General features: G+C 38.8%; 1 protein-coding gene across 5 annotated transcripts in view; it reads right to left on the bottom strand.

Annotated features, from left to right (window-relative positions):
• Positions 1-12,911, bottom strand: part of LOC120857742 (RAB3A interacting protein) — a 67,492-nt gene that overhangs the window by 30,226 nt on the left and 24,355 nt on the right. For all 5 annotated transcript variants that reach the window (XR_005719728.1, XM_040233448.1, XM_040233451.1 and 2 more), the window contains exons 2-3: positions 7,560-7,835; positions 6,451-6,709 (exon numbers count right to left, since the gene is read on the bottom strand). Coding sequence is in view for 4 of the 5 variants with exons in the window: in XM_040233448.1 (XP_040089382.1) it covers positions 6,451-6,709; positions 7,560-7,810 (510 nt within the window). In the remaining variant the exon portion in view is untranslated. The remainder of the gene's footprint in view (positions 1-6,450; positions 6,710-7,559; positions 7,836-12,911) is intronic.

The raw sequence follows: 12,911 nt of genomic DNA, 5'->3' as shown, positions 1-12,911 counted from the left end.
TAGTGATACTGAAGACACAGCAATAGAAATCAATCACAATTAAACAGAGAGAAAAAAAAGATTAAAAAAAGAATGAATAGACTACCAGTGACTTATGGGACAACTGTAAGCAGTCTAATGTGCATGTATGAAAGGGAAAATGATAGGATACTGAAAGAGGAACTTCCCAGGTCAGTAGGTGCCCAATATGCTATTGGAAATCGATGGAGAAATAACTCCAGAAAGAATGAAGGGATGGAGCCAAAGAAAAACCAATACCCAGTTGTGGATGTGACCGGTGATAGAAGCAAGGTCCGATGTTGTAAAGAGCAATATTGTATGGGAACCTGGAATGTTAGGTCCATGAATCGAGGCAAATTGGAAGTGGTGAAACAGGAGACGGCAAGAGTGAACATCGACATTCTAGGAATCAGCGAACTAAAATGGATTGGAACAGGTGAATTTAACTCAGATGACCATTATATCTACTACTGTGGGCAGGAATCCCTTAGAAGAAATGGAGTAGCCATCATGGTCAACAAAAGAGTCCGAAATGCAGTACTTGGATGCAATCTCAAATGACAGAATGATCTCTGTTCGTTTCAAAGGCAAACCATTCAATATCACAGGAATCCAAGTCTATGCCCCAACCAGTAACGCTGAAGAAGCTGAAGTTGAACCGTGCTATCAAGACCTACAAGACCTTTTAGAACTAACACCCACAAAAGATGTCCTTTTCATGATAAGGGACTGGAATGCAAAAGTAGGAAGTCAAGAAACAACTGGAGAACAGGCAAATTTGGCCTTGGAATACAGAATGAAGCAGGGCAAAGGCTAATAGAATTTTGCCAAGAGAACGCACTGATCATAGCAAACACCCTCTTCCAACAACACAAGAGAAGACTCTACACATGGACATCACCAGATGGTCAACACCAAAATCAGATGGATTATATTCTTTGCAGCCAAAGATGGAGAAGCTCTATACAGTCAGCAAAAACAAGACCAGGGGCTGACTGTGGCTCAGATCATGAACTCCTTATGCACAAATTCAGACTTAAATTGAAGAAAGTGGGGGAAACCACTAGATCATTCAGGTATGACCTAAATCAAATCCCTTACGATTATACAGTGGAAGTGAGAAATAGATTTCAGGGACTAGATCTGATAGACAGAGTGCCTGAACTATGGACGGAGGTTCGTGACACTGTACAGGAGACAGGGATCAAGACCATCCCCATGGAAAAGAAATGCAAAAAAGCAAAATGGCTGTCTGAGGAGGCCTACAAATAGCTGTGAAAAGAAGAGAAGCAAAAAGCAAAGGAGGAAAGGAAAGATATAAGCATCTGAACGCAGAGTTCCAAAGAATAGTAAGGAGAGATAAGAAAGCCTTCCTCAGTGATCAATGCAAAGAAATAGAGGGAAACAACAGAATGGGAAAGACTAGAGATCTCTTCAAGAAAATTAGAGACACCAAGGGAACATTTCATGGAAAGATGGGCTCCATAAAGGACGGAAATGGTATGCATCTAACAGAAGCAGAAGATATTAAGAAGAGGTGGCAAGAATACACAGAAGAACTGTACAAAAAAGATCTTCACGACCCAGATAATCACAATGGTATGATCACTCATCTAGAGCCAAACATCCTGAAATGTGAAGGCAAGTGGGCCTTTGAAAGCATCACTACAAACAAAGCTAGTGGAGGTGATGGAATTCCAGTGGAGCTATTTCAAATCCTCAAATATGATGCTGTGAAAGTGCTGCACTCAATATACCAGCAAATTTGGAAAACTCAGCAGTGGCCACAGGACTGGAAAAGGTCAGTTTTCATTCCAATCCCAAAGAAAGGCAATGCCAAAGAATGCTCAAACTACCGCACAATTGCACTCATCTCACCTGCTAGTAAAGTAATGCTCAAAATTCTCCAAGCCAGGCTTCAGCAATATGCGAACCGTGAACTTGCAGATGTTCAAGCTGGTTTTAGAAAAGGCAGAGGAACCAGAGATCAAATTGCCAACATTCTCTGGATCATCACAAAAGCGAGAGTTTCAGAAAAACATCTATCTCTGCTTTATTGACTATGCAAAAGCCTTTGACTGTGTGGATCACAATCAACTGTGGAAAATTCTGAAAGAGATGGGAATACCAGACCACCTGACCTGCCTCTTGAGAAACCTGTGTGCAGGACAGGAAGCAACAGTTAGAACTGGACATAGAATAGACCAGTCCCAAATAGGAAAAGGAGTACGTCAAGGCTGTATATCGCCACCCTGCTTATTTAACTTATACGCAGAGTACATCATGAGAAACGCTGGGCTGGAAGAAGCACAAGCTGGAATCACACAGCCAGGAGAAATATCAATAACCTCAGACTGCAGATGACATCACCCTTATGGCAGAAAGTCAAGAGGAACTAAAAAGCCTCTTGATGAAAGTGAAAGAGGAGAGTGAAAAAGTTGGCTTAAAGCTCAACATTCAGAAAACGAAGATCATGGCATCTGGTCCCATCACTTCATGGGAAATAGATGGGGAAACAGTGGAAACAGTGTTAGACTTTATTTTGGGGGGGTGCTCCAAAATCACTGCATATGGCGACTGCAGCCATGAAACTAAAAGACGCTTACTCCTTGGAAGGAAAGTTATGACCAACCTAGATAGCATATTCAAAAGCAGAGACATTACTTTGCCAACAGAGGTCTGTCTAGTCAAGCTATGGTTTTTCCTGTGGTCATGTATGGATGTGAGAGTTGGACTGTGAAGAAAGCTGAGCGCTGAAGAATTGATGCTTCTGAACTGTGGTGTTGGAGAAGACTCTTGAGAGTCCCTTGGACTGCAAGGAGATCCAACTAGTCCATTCTAAAGGAGGTCAGTCCTGGGTGTTCACTGGAAGGACTAATGCTAAAGCTGAAACTCCAATACTTTGGCCACCTCATGCGAAGAGCTGACTCATTGGAAAAGACTCTGATGCTGGGAGGGATTGGGGGCAGGAGGAGAAAGGGACGACAGAGGATGAGATGGCTGGATGGTATCACCGACTCGATGGACATGAGTTTGGGTGAACTCCGGGAGTTGGTGATGGACAGGGAGGCCTGGCGTGCTGTGATTCATGGGGTCACAAAGAGTTGGACCCGACTGAGTGACTGAACTGAACTGAATGTGCATGTAACAGGAGTCCCAAAGGAGAGGAGAGATAGAGGAGGTATGTAAATGCTTTTGAAGAAGTAATGGCCAAATTTCCCAATTTCTATGAAAAAAACAAGCAACCTACCCACTTAAGAAGATCAACAAATTCCAAGCTCAAGAAACCTGAAGAGGACTACAACAAGGCACACCATAATCATATCATTTGCAGCCAATGATAGAGAGAACTATCACATCACTGTACAGAGAAACAAAAGTAAGGATAACAGTTGATGTCTCATGAGAAACAGTGCAAGCTAGACCACAATGGAACAACACCTTCAAAATAATGATACTGGTAGAAAAAAATTATCAACCTGAAATGCTTTATCTGGTGAAAATGCATTTCAAAAACAAAGATGAAAAAAAGATCTTTCAAGAACACAATAGCTAAAAAAAAATTATCAGCAGCATACAACAAAAAATGTTAAAAGGATGCCCTTCAAGTAGAAGGAGAATGTTATGAGATGGAAATTCTGGATCCACATAAAGGAATGAAAAGCACTATAAATGGTAACTACATGGGTAAATATAAGGATTCTGACAATTTAAACGGGCTTCCCAGGTGGCACTAGTCTGCCTGCAAATGCAGGTAGACAAAAGAGACACAGGTTCAATCCCTGAGTTGGGAAGATCCCCTGGAGGAGGGCATGGCAACCCACTCCAGTATTCTTGCCTGGAGAATCTCATAGACAGACGAGTCTGGCGGGCTGCAGTCTGTAGGGTCGCAGAGAGTCAGACACAACTTCATGTCAATGTATGGCAAAACCAATACAGAATTGTAAAGTAAAATAAAAAATAAATAAATAAATCAGAAAAAATAAATAAATAAAGTGACTTAGCATGCATAGCATGCATACGGATTTTTAAATCCCTTTAAAAATAACCAATTGTTTAATAAAAAAATAAGCTAACTGTATCCTGAAATTTAAAATATATGAAGAAGTAAAATATATGGTAATCATAGCATCATAAAAACTGAAAGGGAGAAATAAAAATACACTTGACCTCTGAACAACATGGGTTTGAACTGCACATGTCCATTTAAAAGTGGATTTTTTTTTTCAATAAATACAAACTACAGTACCACATAATCCATGACTGATTGACTCCAAGGGTGTGGAACTATGTATATAAAGGGCTGACTGGAAATTCATATGCAGATTTTCAACAACAGGGGTCAGTGCCCCTGAATCCACATTGTCCAAAGGTCAACTATATTTTTGTAAGTTCTTATATATGAAGTAGTATAATATCACTAGGAAGTAGAGACTGATTAAAGATGCATACAATAAACCCTAAAGCAATCATGAAATTAGCAAAAACATATAACTGATAAGCCAAAAGAGCAAAGATAAAATCACAAAGTATACAGAATTAATCCAAAAGGCATAAAAGGGAAAGGGGAGAAAGAAACATAAGAGACAAATGGAAAACAAATTGGCAGATTTAAACCAAACTATATCACATTAAATGTAAACAGTCTAACATAAGCATACCAATTAAAAGGCAGAGATTATTAGAATGGATTTAAAAAAAGATCTAATGACATGCTGCCTACAAGAAAACCCACTTTAAACAGGGAGACAAAAACAAATTAAAAGTAAAAGGATGGAAAAATGGGAACTGTCTAGCCACTCTTAATCATCAAAATAAAAAGAATGACTACTGACATAATTTTGATTCACATGTTGCTATAATCCAGGAAATTTTCATATTCAACAGTCCTTTACAAGCCTTAAGCTCTAAGTAAGTATCAATACTATCTTGTATTCTTCATAACAGAATTCACGATTTGCATGTATTCACACATCATTATCATTTCAATTACGTCAACAGTACTTCTAAATACAACAAACTAACAAATTTTCAATCTGAGCTAAGAAATTAGCAATATATCCTGATGAATAAGTAACCACAATGTACTCTCAAACATGGATATATATGTCCAATAGTTCACTTCTATATAAATTGTGACTTCACTTAATATTCTGCGCTAAGACAAGAGTCTGAGCCAGATGACACAGGCCAAATATAACTACATCTCACCACACCCCCTACCTTTGGGGAAAAGTTTAAAATAATATTAATTTTTCTTCTGATATATTCAACCAAAATGTTTTAATGTCTCTTTATGGCTGTTTAACCATCAGCCATCCATTGAAGCATCTATAGAGACATATACACACCAGGCATTGTACCTTATTATGCTGGGCACCCGGGATACCAAAATCAGTGTTATACTCCTGAGAAACAAGTCTATTGGGGGAGAAAATGGGAATATATACTTGTAAAATGTCATAATATGTGGAAATTATGTTATAGAATGATTTCCCTATCTTTTCTCAACTTTCTAAATGTGAATTGGTCCATTTCACCTTAGTGTGAAATTTATATACATAGAGCTGCTTGTATTATTTCTTTACTACTTTTAACGTCTGCAGGGTCTGTAGTGATATCCCCTATTTCATTCTTGCTATCGTGTCTTCTGTTCTTGTGTTTTTTGGTCTTGTTAGAGGCTTGTCAACTTTATTGATCTTTTTAAAGAACCAGTGCTTTATTTTGTTCATTTTCTCTACTTTTTATGTTACCAGTTTCATTGTTTCTGCTTTTTATTATTTTCTTCCTTCTGCTTGCTTCTGGTTTTATTTTGCTTATCTTTTTCTAGTTTCTTAAAGTGGGAGACTAGATTGTTGATTTGAAACTTTTCCTTTTCTCTAATGTATAAATACTTAGTGCTACAAATGTCCCTTTAAAGTTTAATTACAGACTCAGAAAAAGAAAGTCACAAATTTGGGAGTATCAGAAATGTAAAAGATGAGCAAGTGAGAAATAGAACAAATTATGAAAAGACAAATCTCCAAGTTAAGATACAGAAAACATTCAAATTTAGCTGAATAGTACAGGATTACTACTAAAACTATTCCTCAAAATATAATGACTTGGACCTAATGGCTTCAAGTAAATAATCACAAAATCAACCACGTGTAGAGAGGAAAAAAATCCACATACAGAACGTAACTCCCCAAATCTGCACTACAGAAAATGCAAGAGAAGGAAAGGGGGAAAAAAGAACTAGAGTCTCTTTTCTTCCGTTCATATTCTTGGATGAGCTTCTTTACTATTGAGACCAATTCATAGATTCCTAAATGCTGCCCAACAACAACTGAGACTGTGCATATGCAAAAGAAAAGTGTAGAACTATAATGATTTCATTTGAGTTGCCCCCATGGACAAATATTCATTTTGAATGTAACATATAAAAGAATAAAATATATTTTTGCTTACCCTCTGAGCTTTTGCAAGTTCTTCTTTTAATCTTTCATAGCCCTTTTCTCTAACTTCCAAAACAGATGGGCTTCGTAAGCGGGACAGACTATCAGTACTCAACCCAAAAATATCATCACTGCCATCACAAGCTTCTGTTATAGTAGCACCCTGTAAAAACTCCCTCTCTGCACTACAGTTGTCCTTTCTTGTAGTTAATTTAAGTAACCCAGCTGTGACTCCAGAGGTAGAACAAGGTGCTGGATCTGTACCATGGATGCTGTAAAGGAGAGTTCAAACAAACATCAGCAAGTGCTCAAGTATTAACTGGCATAAACACACATGCCTATAACTGCATTATCCAATTTGTTCACCACCAGAACTAATTAATAGTATGTCCAGAGCCAAAGCAACAACATCTCAAGTCCTTCATAGCCATATATGGCTAATGGCTATCATCTTAAATAGCACAGAGAATATTTTCATCATGCCAGAAAGTTCTATTCGATAGTGAAACTCTAGAACAGGGGTCTGCAAACTAAATGTAGAATAAATCCAGCCTACCACCTGTTCCCTGAAGGCCCACAAGCCAAAAATGATTTTTACATTTTCAAATGGTTGAAAATAATCAAAATAGTAATATTTTGTGGCTCAAGAAAATTATATAAAATCCAAAATTCAAGGTTCACATACAAAGTTTTACCGGCGCTTATCCATTTACATACTGCCTATGACTACTTTTGGAGAAGGAAATGGCAACCCACTCCAGTATTCTTGCCTTGGAGAATCCCATGGATGGAGGAGCCTGGCAGGCTACAGTCCACAAGGTTGCAAAGAGTCGGACAGGACTGAGCAACTTCACTTTTATGACTACTTTTACACCTTAGTAGTCACGTCCAGCAGTCGAAACAGAGACTGTGTAGCCCACAAAGCCTAAAATATTTGCTATTTGGCCCTTTACATAAAAAGTCTGCAACCTCTGCTCTTAATCATTAACATGTATTACTCTTCAATAAACAACCTTATGTTATTCAAATTTTCTAAAATAATAAAACTTAAAATAAGTTAACCAAGCAAAATTCATTTGTTTAATACAATGCTCTAAAACAAGCATCTTGATTCTCTCCTACCTGCCACTGGATATTTCCGCACAATTTAAACGTCTGGGGGAGGAATACACAGGTTGTGTAGGAAGGTCAGAAACATCTAAGGCATTAGCCTGGATAGGGGTGGAGCACAAAGCTGAAGGATGTGGCCGGTAGATGACGCTAGGTGAGGTAGTCTGCTCTTGAGTTCCTGGTTCATACACAGCAAGGAGGTCTGGAGAAGTAGGTGAAGCAAGGTTCACTTCATGGAAGCCTTCCAAGGGGTCATTAGCCATAGCAAAAGCCTCATCATAGAACAACCTATATTAAAAAGCAGAAAATTATTTTGAGATAGTGACATTTAAAATTAAAGTAAGATGTATATTTATAGAATGTGTTTAACAATCCATTATAAAATATAAACTTAAATAAGAAAAAAAACTACAGTCATTTAAAATTTACTAAGTGACCTCAGAGTATAAATACTATAAAAGGAAAATGATCTGATTCAAAATAAACTTGAAAGTGATGGATAACACTGTTACAGTAACTAATAAGTAACAATGAGGAATGAATAAAAATTTGCTTGATATTAACTTTGCTATCATATGTGTCTTTGGTTAGAAAAAGAAGCAGCAGTAAAGACAGACAGATACACACACTTGGAGTAAGAGAGACTAGGTTCAATGAACTATTCTGTTCCGCTTCAAAGAAAGTCATACGTGACTGGATGACTCAGTGTTTTCTCTTTTATTTTGAAATAATTTCAGACTTACAAAAAGTTGCATATATATATATATGTGTGTATATATATATATATATTTCACCCACATTATGAAACTATTAACATTTTAGAACCATTTAAGAATAGATTTTACACATGATAAGCATTACCCCTTAACATCTCAGTGTATATATCCTAAGTAACACATCACCAAAATCAGGATGTTATTAACACTCATCACTATTACCATCTAAACAACAGGCCCCAATCAAAGTTCACTGATTATCCTAATAATGTTCTCAATAGACCCAGGATAATGCATTACATTTCTCTAAGCCTTAAATTTGAGGGCCGAGAGGAGCTACTCCACGTTCAAGATCAGGAGGGGAGATGGTGAGGAGACGCCCTCGTCCAAGATAAGAGAAACCCAAGTAAGACGGTGGGTGTTGCAAGAGGGCATCAGAGGGCAGACACTGAAACCATACTCACAGAAAACTAGTTAATCTAATCACACTAGGACCACAGCCTTGTCTAACTCAATGAAACTAAGCCATGCCCTGTGGGGCCACACAAGACGGGCAGGTCATGGTGGAGAGGTCTGACAGAATGTGGTCCACTGGAGAAGGGAATGGCAAACCACTTCAGTATTCTTGCTTTGAGAACCCCATGAACAGTATGAAAAGGCAAAATGATAGGATACTGAAAGAGGAACTCTCCAGGTCAACAGGTGCCCAATATGCTACTGGAGATCAATGGAGAAATAACTCCAGAAAGAATGAAGGGATGGAGCCAAAGCAAAAACAATACCCAGCTGTAGATGTGACTGATGATAGAAACAAGGTCTGATGCTGTAAAGAGCAATATTACATAGGAACCTGGAATGTTAGGTCCATGAATCAAGGCAAATTGGAAGTGGTCAAACTGGAGATGACAAGGGTGAACATCGACATTCTAGGAATCAGCGAACTAAAATGGACAGGAATGGGTGAACTAAACTCAGATGACCATTATATCTACTACTGTGGGCAAGAATCTCTTAGAAGAAATGGAGCAGCCATCATGGTAAAAAAAAAAAAGAGTCCGAAATGCAGTACTTGGATGCAATCTCAAAAACGAATGATCTCTGTTCATTTGAAAGGCAAACCATTCAATATCAAAGGAATCCAAGTCTATGCCCCAACCAGTAATGCTGAAGAAGCTGAAGTTGAACGGTTCTATCAAGACCTACAAGACCTTTTAGAACTAACACCCAAAAGAGATGTCCTTTTCATTATAAGGGACTGGAATGCAAAAGTAGGAAGTCAAGAAACAACTGGAGTAACAGGCAAATTTGGCCTTGGAATGTGGAATGAAGCAGGGCAAAGGCTAATAGAATTTTGCCAAGAGAACGCACTGATCATAGCAAACACCCTCTTCCAACAACACAAGAGAAGACTCTACACATGGACGTCACCAGATGGTCAACACCGAAATCAGATGGATTATATTCTTTGCAGCCAAAGATGGAGAAGCTCTATACAGTCAGCAAAAACAAGACCAGGGGCTGACTGTGGCTCAGATCATGAACTCCTTATGCACAAATTCAGACTTAAATTGAAGAAAGTAGGGAAAATCAGTAGACCATTCAGGTACGACCTAAATCAAATCCCTTATAATTATACAGTGGAAGTGAGAAATAGATTTAAGATAGACAGACTGCCTTTTGAACTATGGAAGGAGGTTTGTGACATTGTACAGGAGACAGGGATCAAGACCATCCCCAAGAAAAAGAAATGTAAAAAAGCAAAATGGCTGTCTGAGGAGGCCTTACAAATAGCTGTGAAAAGAAGAGAAGTGAAAAGCAAAGGAGAAAAGGAAAGAAATGAGCAGCTGAATGCAGAGTTCCAAAGAATAGTAAGGAGGGATAAGAAAGCCTTCCTCAGCGATCAATGTGAAGAAACAGAGGAAAAGAACAGAATGGGAAAGACTAGAGATCTCTTCAAGAAAATCAGAGATACCAAGGGAACATTTCATGCAAAGATGGGTTCCATAAAGGACGGAAATGGTAAGGACTGAACAGAAGCAGAAGATATTAAGAAGAGATGGCAAGAATACACAGAAGAACTGTACAAAAAAGATCTTCATGACCCAGATAATCACGATGGTATGATCACTCACCTAGAGCCAGACATCCTAGAATGTGAAGTCAAGGGGGCCTTAGAAAGCATCACTACAAACAAAGCTAGTGGAGGTGATGGATTCCAGTTGAGCTATTTCAAATCCTCAAATATGATGCTGTGAAAGTGCTGCACTAAATATACCAGCAAATTTGGAAAACTCAGCAGTGGCAGCAGGACCGGAAAAGGTCAGTTTTCATTCCAATCCCAAAGAAAGGCAATGCCAAAGAATGCTCAAACTATCGCACAATTGCACTCATTTCACATGCTAGTGGTGTAATGCTTAAAGTTCTCCAAGCCAGGCTTCAGGCAATATGCGAACCGTGAACTTGCAGATGTTCAAGCTGGTTTTAGAAAAGGCAGAGGAACCAGAGATCAAATTGCCAACATCTGCTGGATCATGGAAAAAGCAAGAGAGTTCCAGAAAAACATCTATTTCTGCTTTATTGACTATGCCAAAGCCTTTGACTGTGTGGATCACAATCAACTGTGGAAAATTCTGAAAGAGATGGGAATACCAGACCACCTGACCTGCCTCTTGAGAATCCTGTATGCAGGTCAGGAAGCAAGTTAGAACTGGACGTGGAACAACAGACTGGTTCCAAATAAGGAAAGGAGTATGTCAAGGCTGTATATTGTCACCCTGCTTATTTAACTTATATGCAGAGTACATCATGAAAAAAGCTGGGCTGGAAGAAGCACAAGCTGGAATCAAGATTGCTGGGAGAAATATCAATAACCTCAGATATGCAGATGACACCACCCTTATGGCAGAAAGTGAAGAAGAACTAAAGAGCCTCTTGATGCAAATGAAAGAGCAGAGTGAAAAAGTTGGCTTAAAGCTCAACATTCAAACAATGAAGATCATGGCATCTGGTCCCATCACTTCATGGGAAATAGATGGGGAAACAGTGGAAACAGTGTCAGACTTTTATCTTTTTGGGCTCCAAAATCACTGCAGATGGTGACTGCAGCCATGAAATTAAAAGACGCTTACTCCTTGGAAGAAAAGTTATGACCAACCTAGATAGTATATTCAAAAGCAGAGACATTACTTTGCCAACGAAGGTCCATTTAGTTAGGTTATGGTTTTTCCAGTGGTCATGTATGGAGGTGAGAGTTGGACTGTGAAGAAAGCTGAGCACCGAAGAATTGATGCTTTTGAACTGTAGTGTTGGAGAAGACTCTTGGGAAGCCCTTGGACTGCAGGGAGATCCAAACAGTCCATTCTGAAGGAAATCAGCCCTGGGTGTTCTTTGGAAGGAATGATGCTAAAGCTGAAACTCCAGTACTTTGGCCACCTCATGCAAAGAGCTGACTCATTGGAAAAGACTCTGATGCTGGGAGGGACTGGGGGCAGGAGGAGAAGGGGAAAACAGAGGATGAGATGGCTGATGGCATCACCAACTCGATGGATGTGAGTTTGAGTGAACTCCGGGAGATGGTGATGGACAGGGAGACCTGGCGCGTTGCGATTCATGGGGTCACAAAGAGTCGGACAGAACTGAGTGACTGAACTGAAGTGAAGCCTTAAATTTTCCTTCTAATGGGATGAGAATAAGGATAATAATACTCTCTTCATTAGGTTGCAGTGAGGATTGAGGAAGAAAACCCACATAAAGTATTTAGTAATGTACTATGCATCTGGCACAGAGTACAACTCAATAAATATGTTATCAGTCAGCCATTAACAGTAATATGCATGCTTCAGTTTCTCCATAAGTAAAAAATATTTCATAAACTACACAACTATAAAACAAAATTTACATAAAAACTAAAAAGTGTACCATTCAAGTTTTTCACTTGAAAAATATTAAGAAATCTTCTAAACTTTTATTGATTTCCCACTGTCTAAAGAATAAATTCTGAACTTGTTATTCTGAAAATCAAGGTCTTCTACATCAACTCAATCTCTCTTCTCAATTGTTTCTTTATTACAACAGTACTTTGATAATCATGACTAACGCCTTCCCCAAACTCGAAAAAATCCCAAACACAAGCACTACTACAGCACATAATTTCATTATAAAATACAAAAAAAAGTTATTAAACTGAAAAATTTTACTCTCTCATATTCTTAATAAAAAAGTGTTAAAAAAAAAAATAAGACAAGGAGGGAACAACAAGGCCACAGTAAAGCTGGGAAGGAAGGGAATTGACAAAATATTTCAGTCAGTTCCGTTCAGTTGCTCAGTCGTGTCCAACTCTGTGACCCCATGAACTGTAGCACGCCAGGCTTCCCTGTCCATCACCAACTCCCAGAGTTTACCTAAACTCATGTCCATTGAGTTGGTGACACCATCCAACCATCTCATCCTCTGTCACCCCCTTCTCCTCCTGCCTTCTTCAATCTTACCCAACTTCAGGACCTTTTCAAATGAGTCAGCTCTCTGCATCAGGTGGCCAAAGTATTGGAGTTTCAGCTTCAACATCAGTCCTTCCAATGAACACCCAGAACTGATCTCCTTTAGGATGGACTGGTTAGATCTCCTTGCAGTCCAAGAGACTTTCAAGAGT

Source organism: Oryx dammah, unplaced genomic scaffold, assembly GCF_014754425.2.
Source record: "Oryx dammah isolate SB20612 unplaced genomic scaffold, SCBI_Odam_1.1 HiC_scaffold_29, whole genome shotgun sequence".
NCBI classification, from domain to species: Eukaryota; Metazoa; Chordata; class Mammalia; order Artiodactyla; family Bovidae; genus Oryx; species Oryx dammah.
This window is presented reverse-complemented; position numbering and strand designations above follow the sequence as displayed.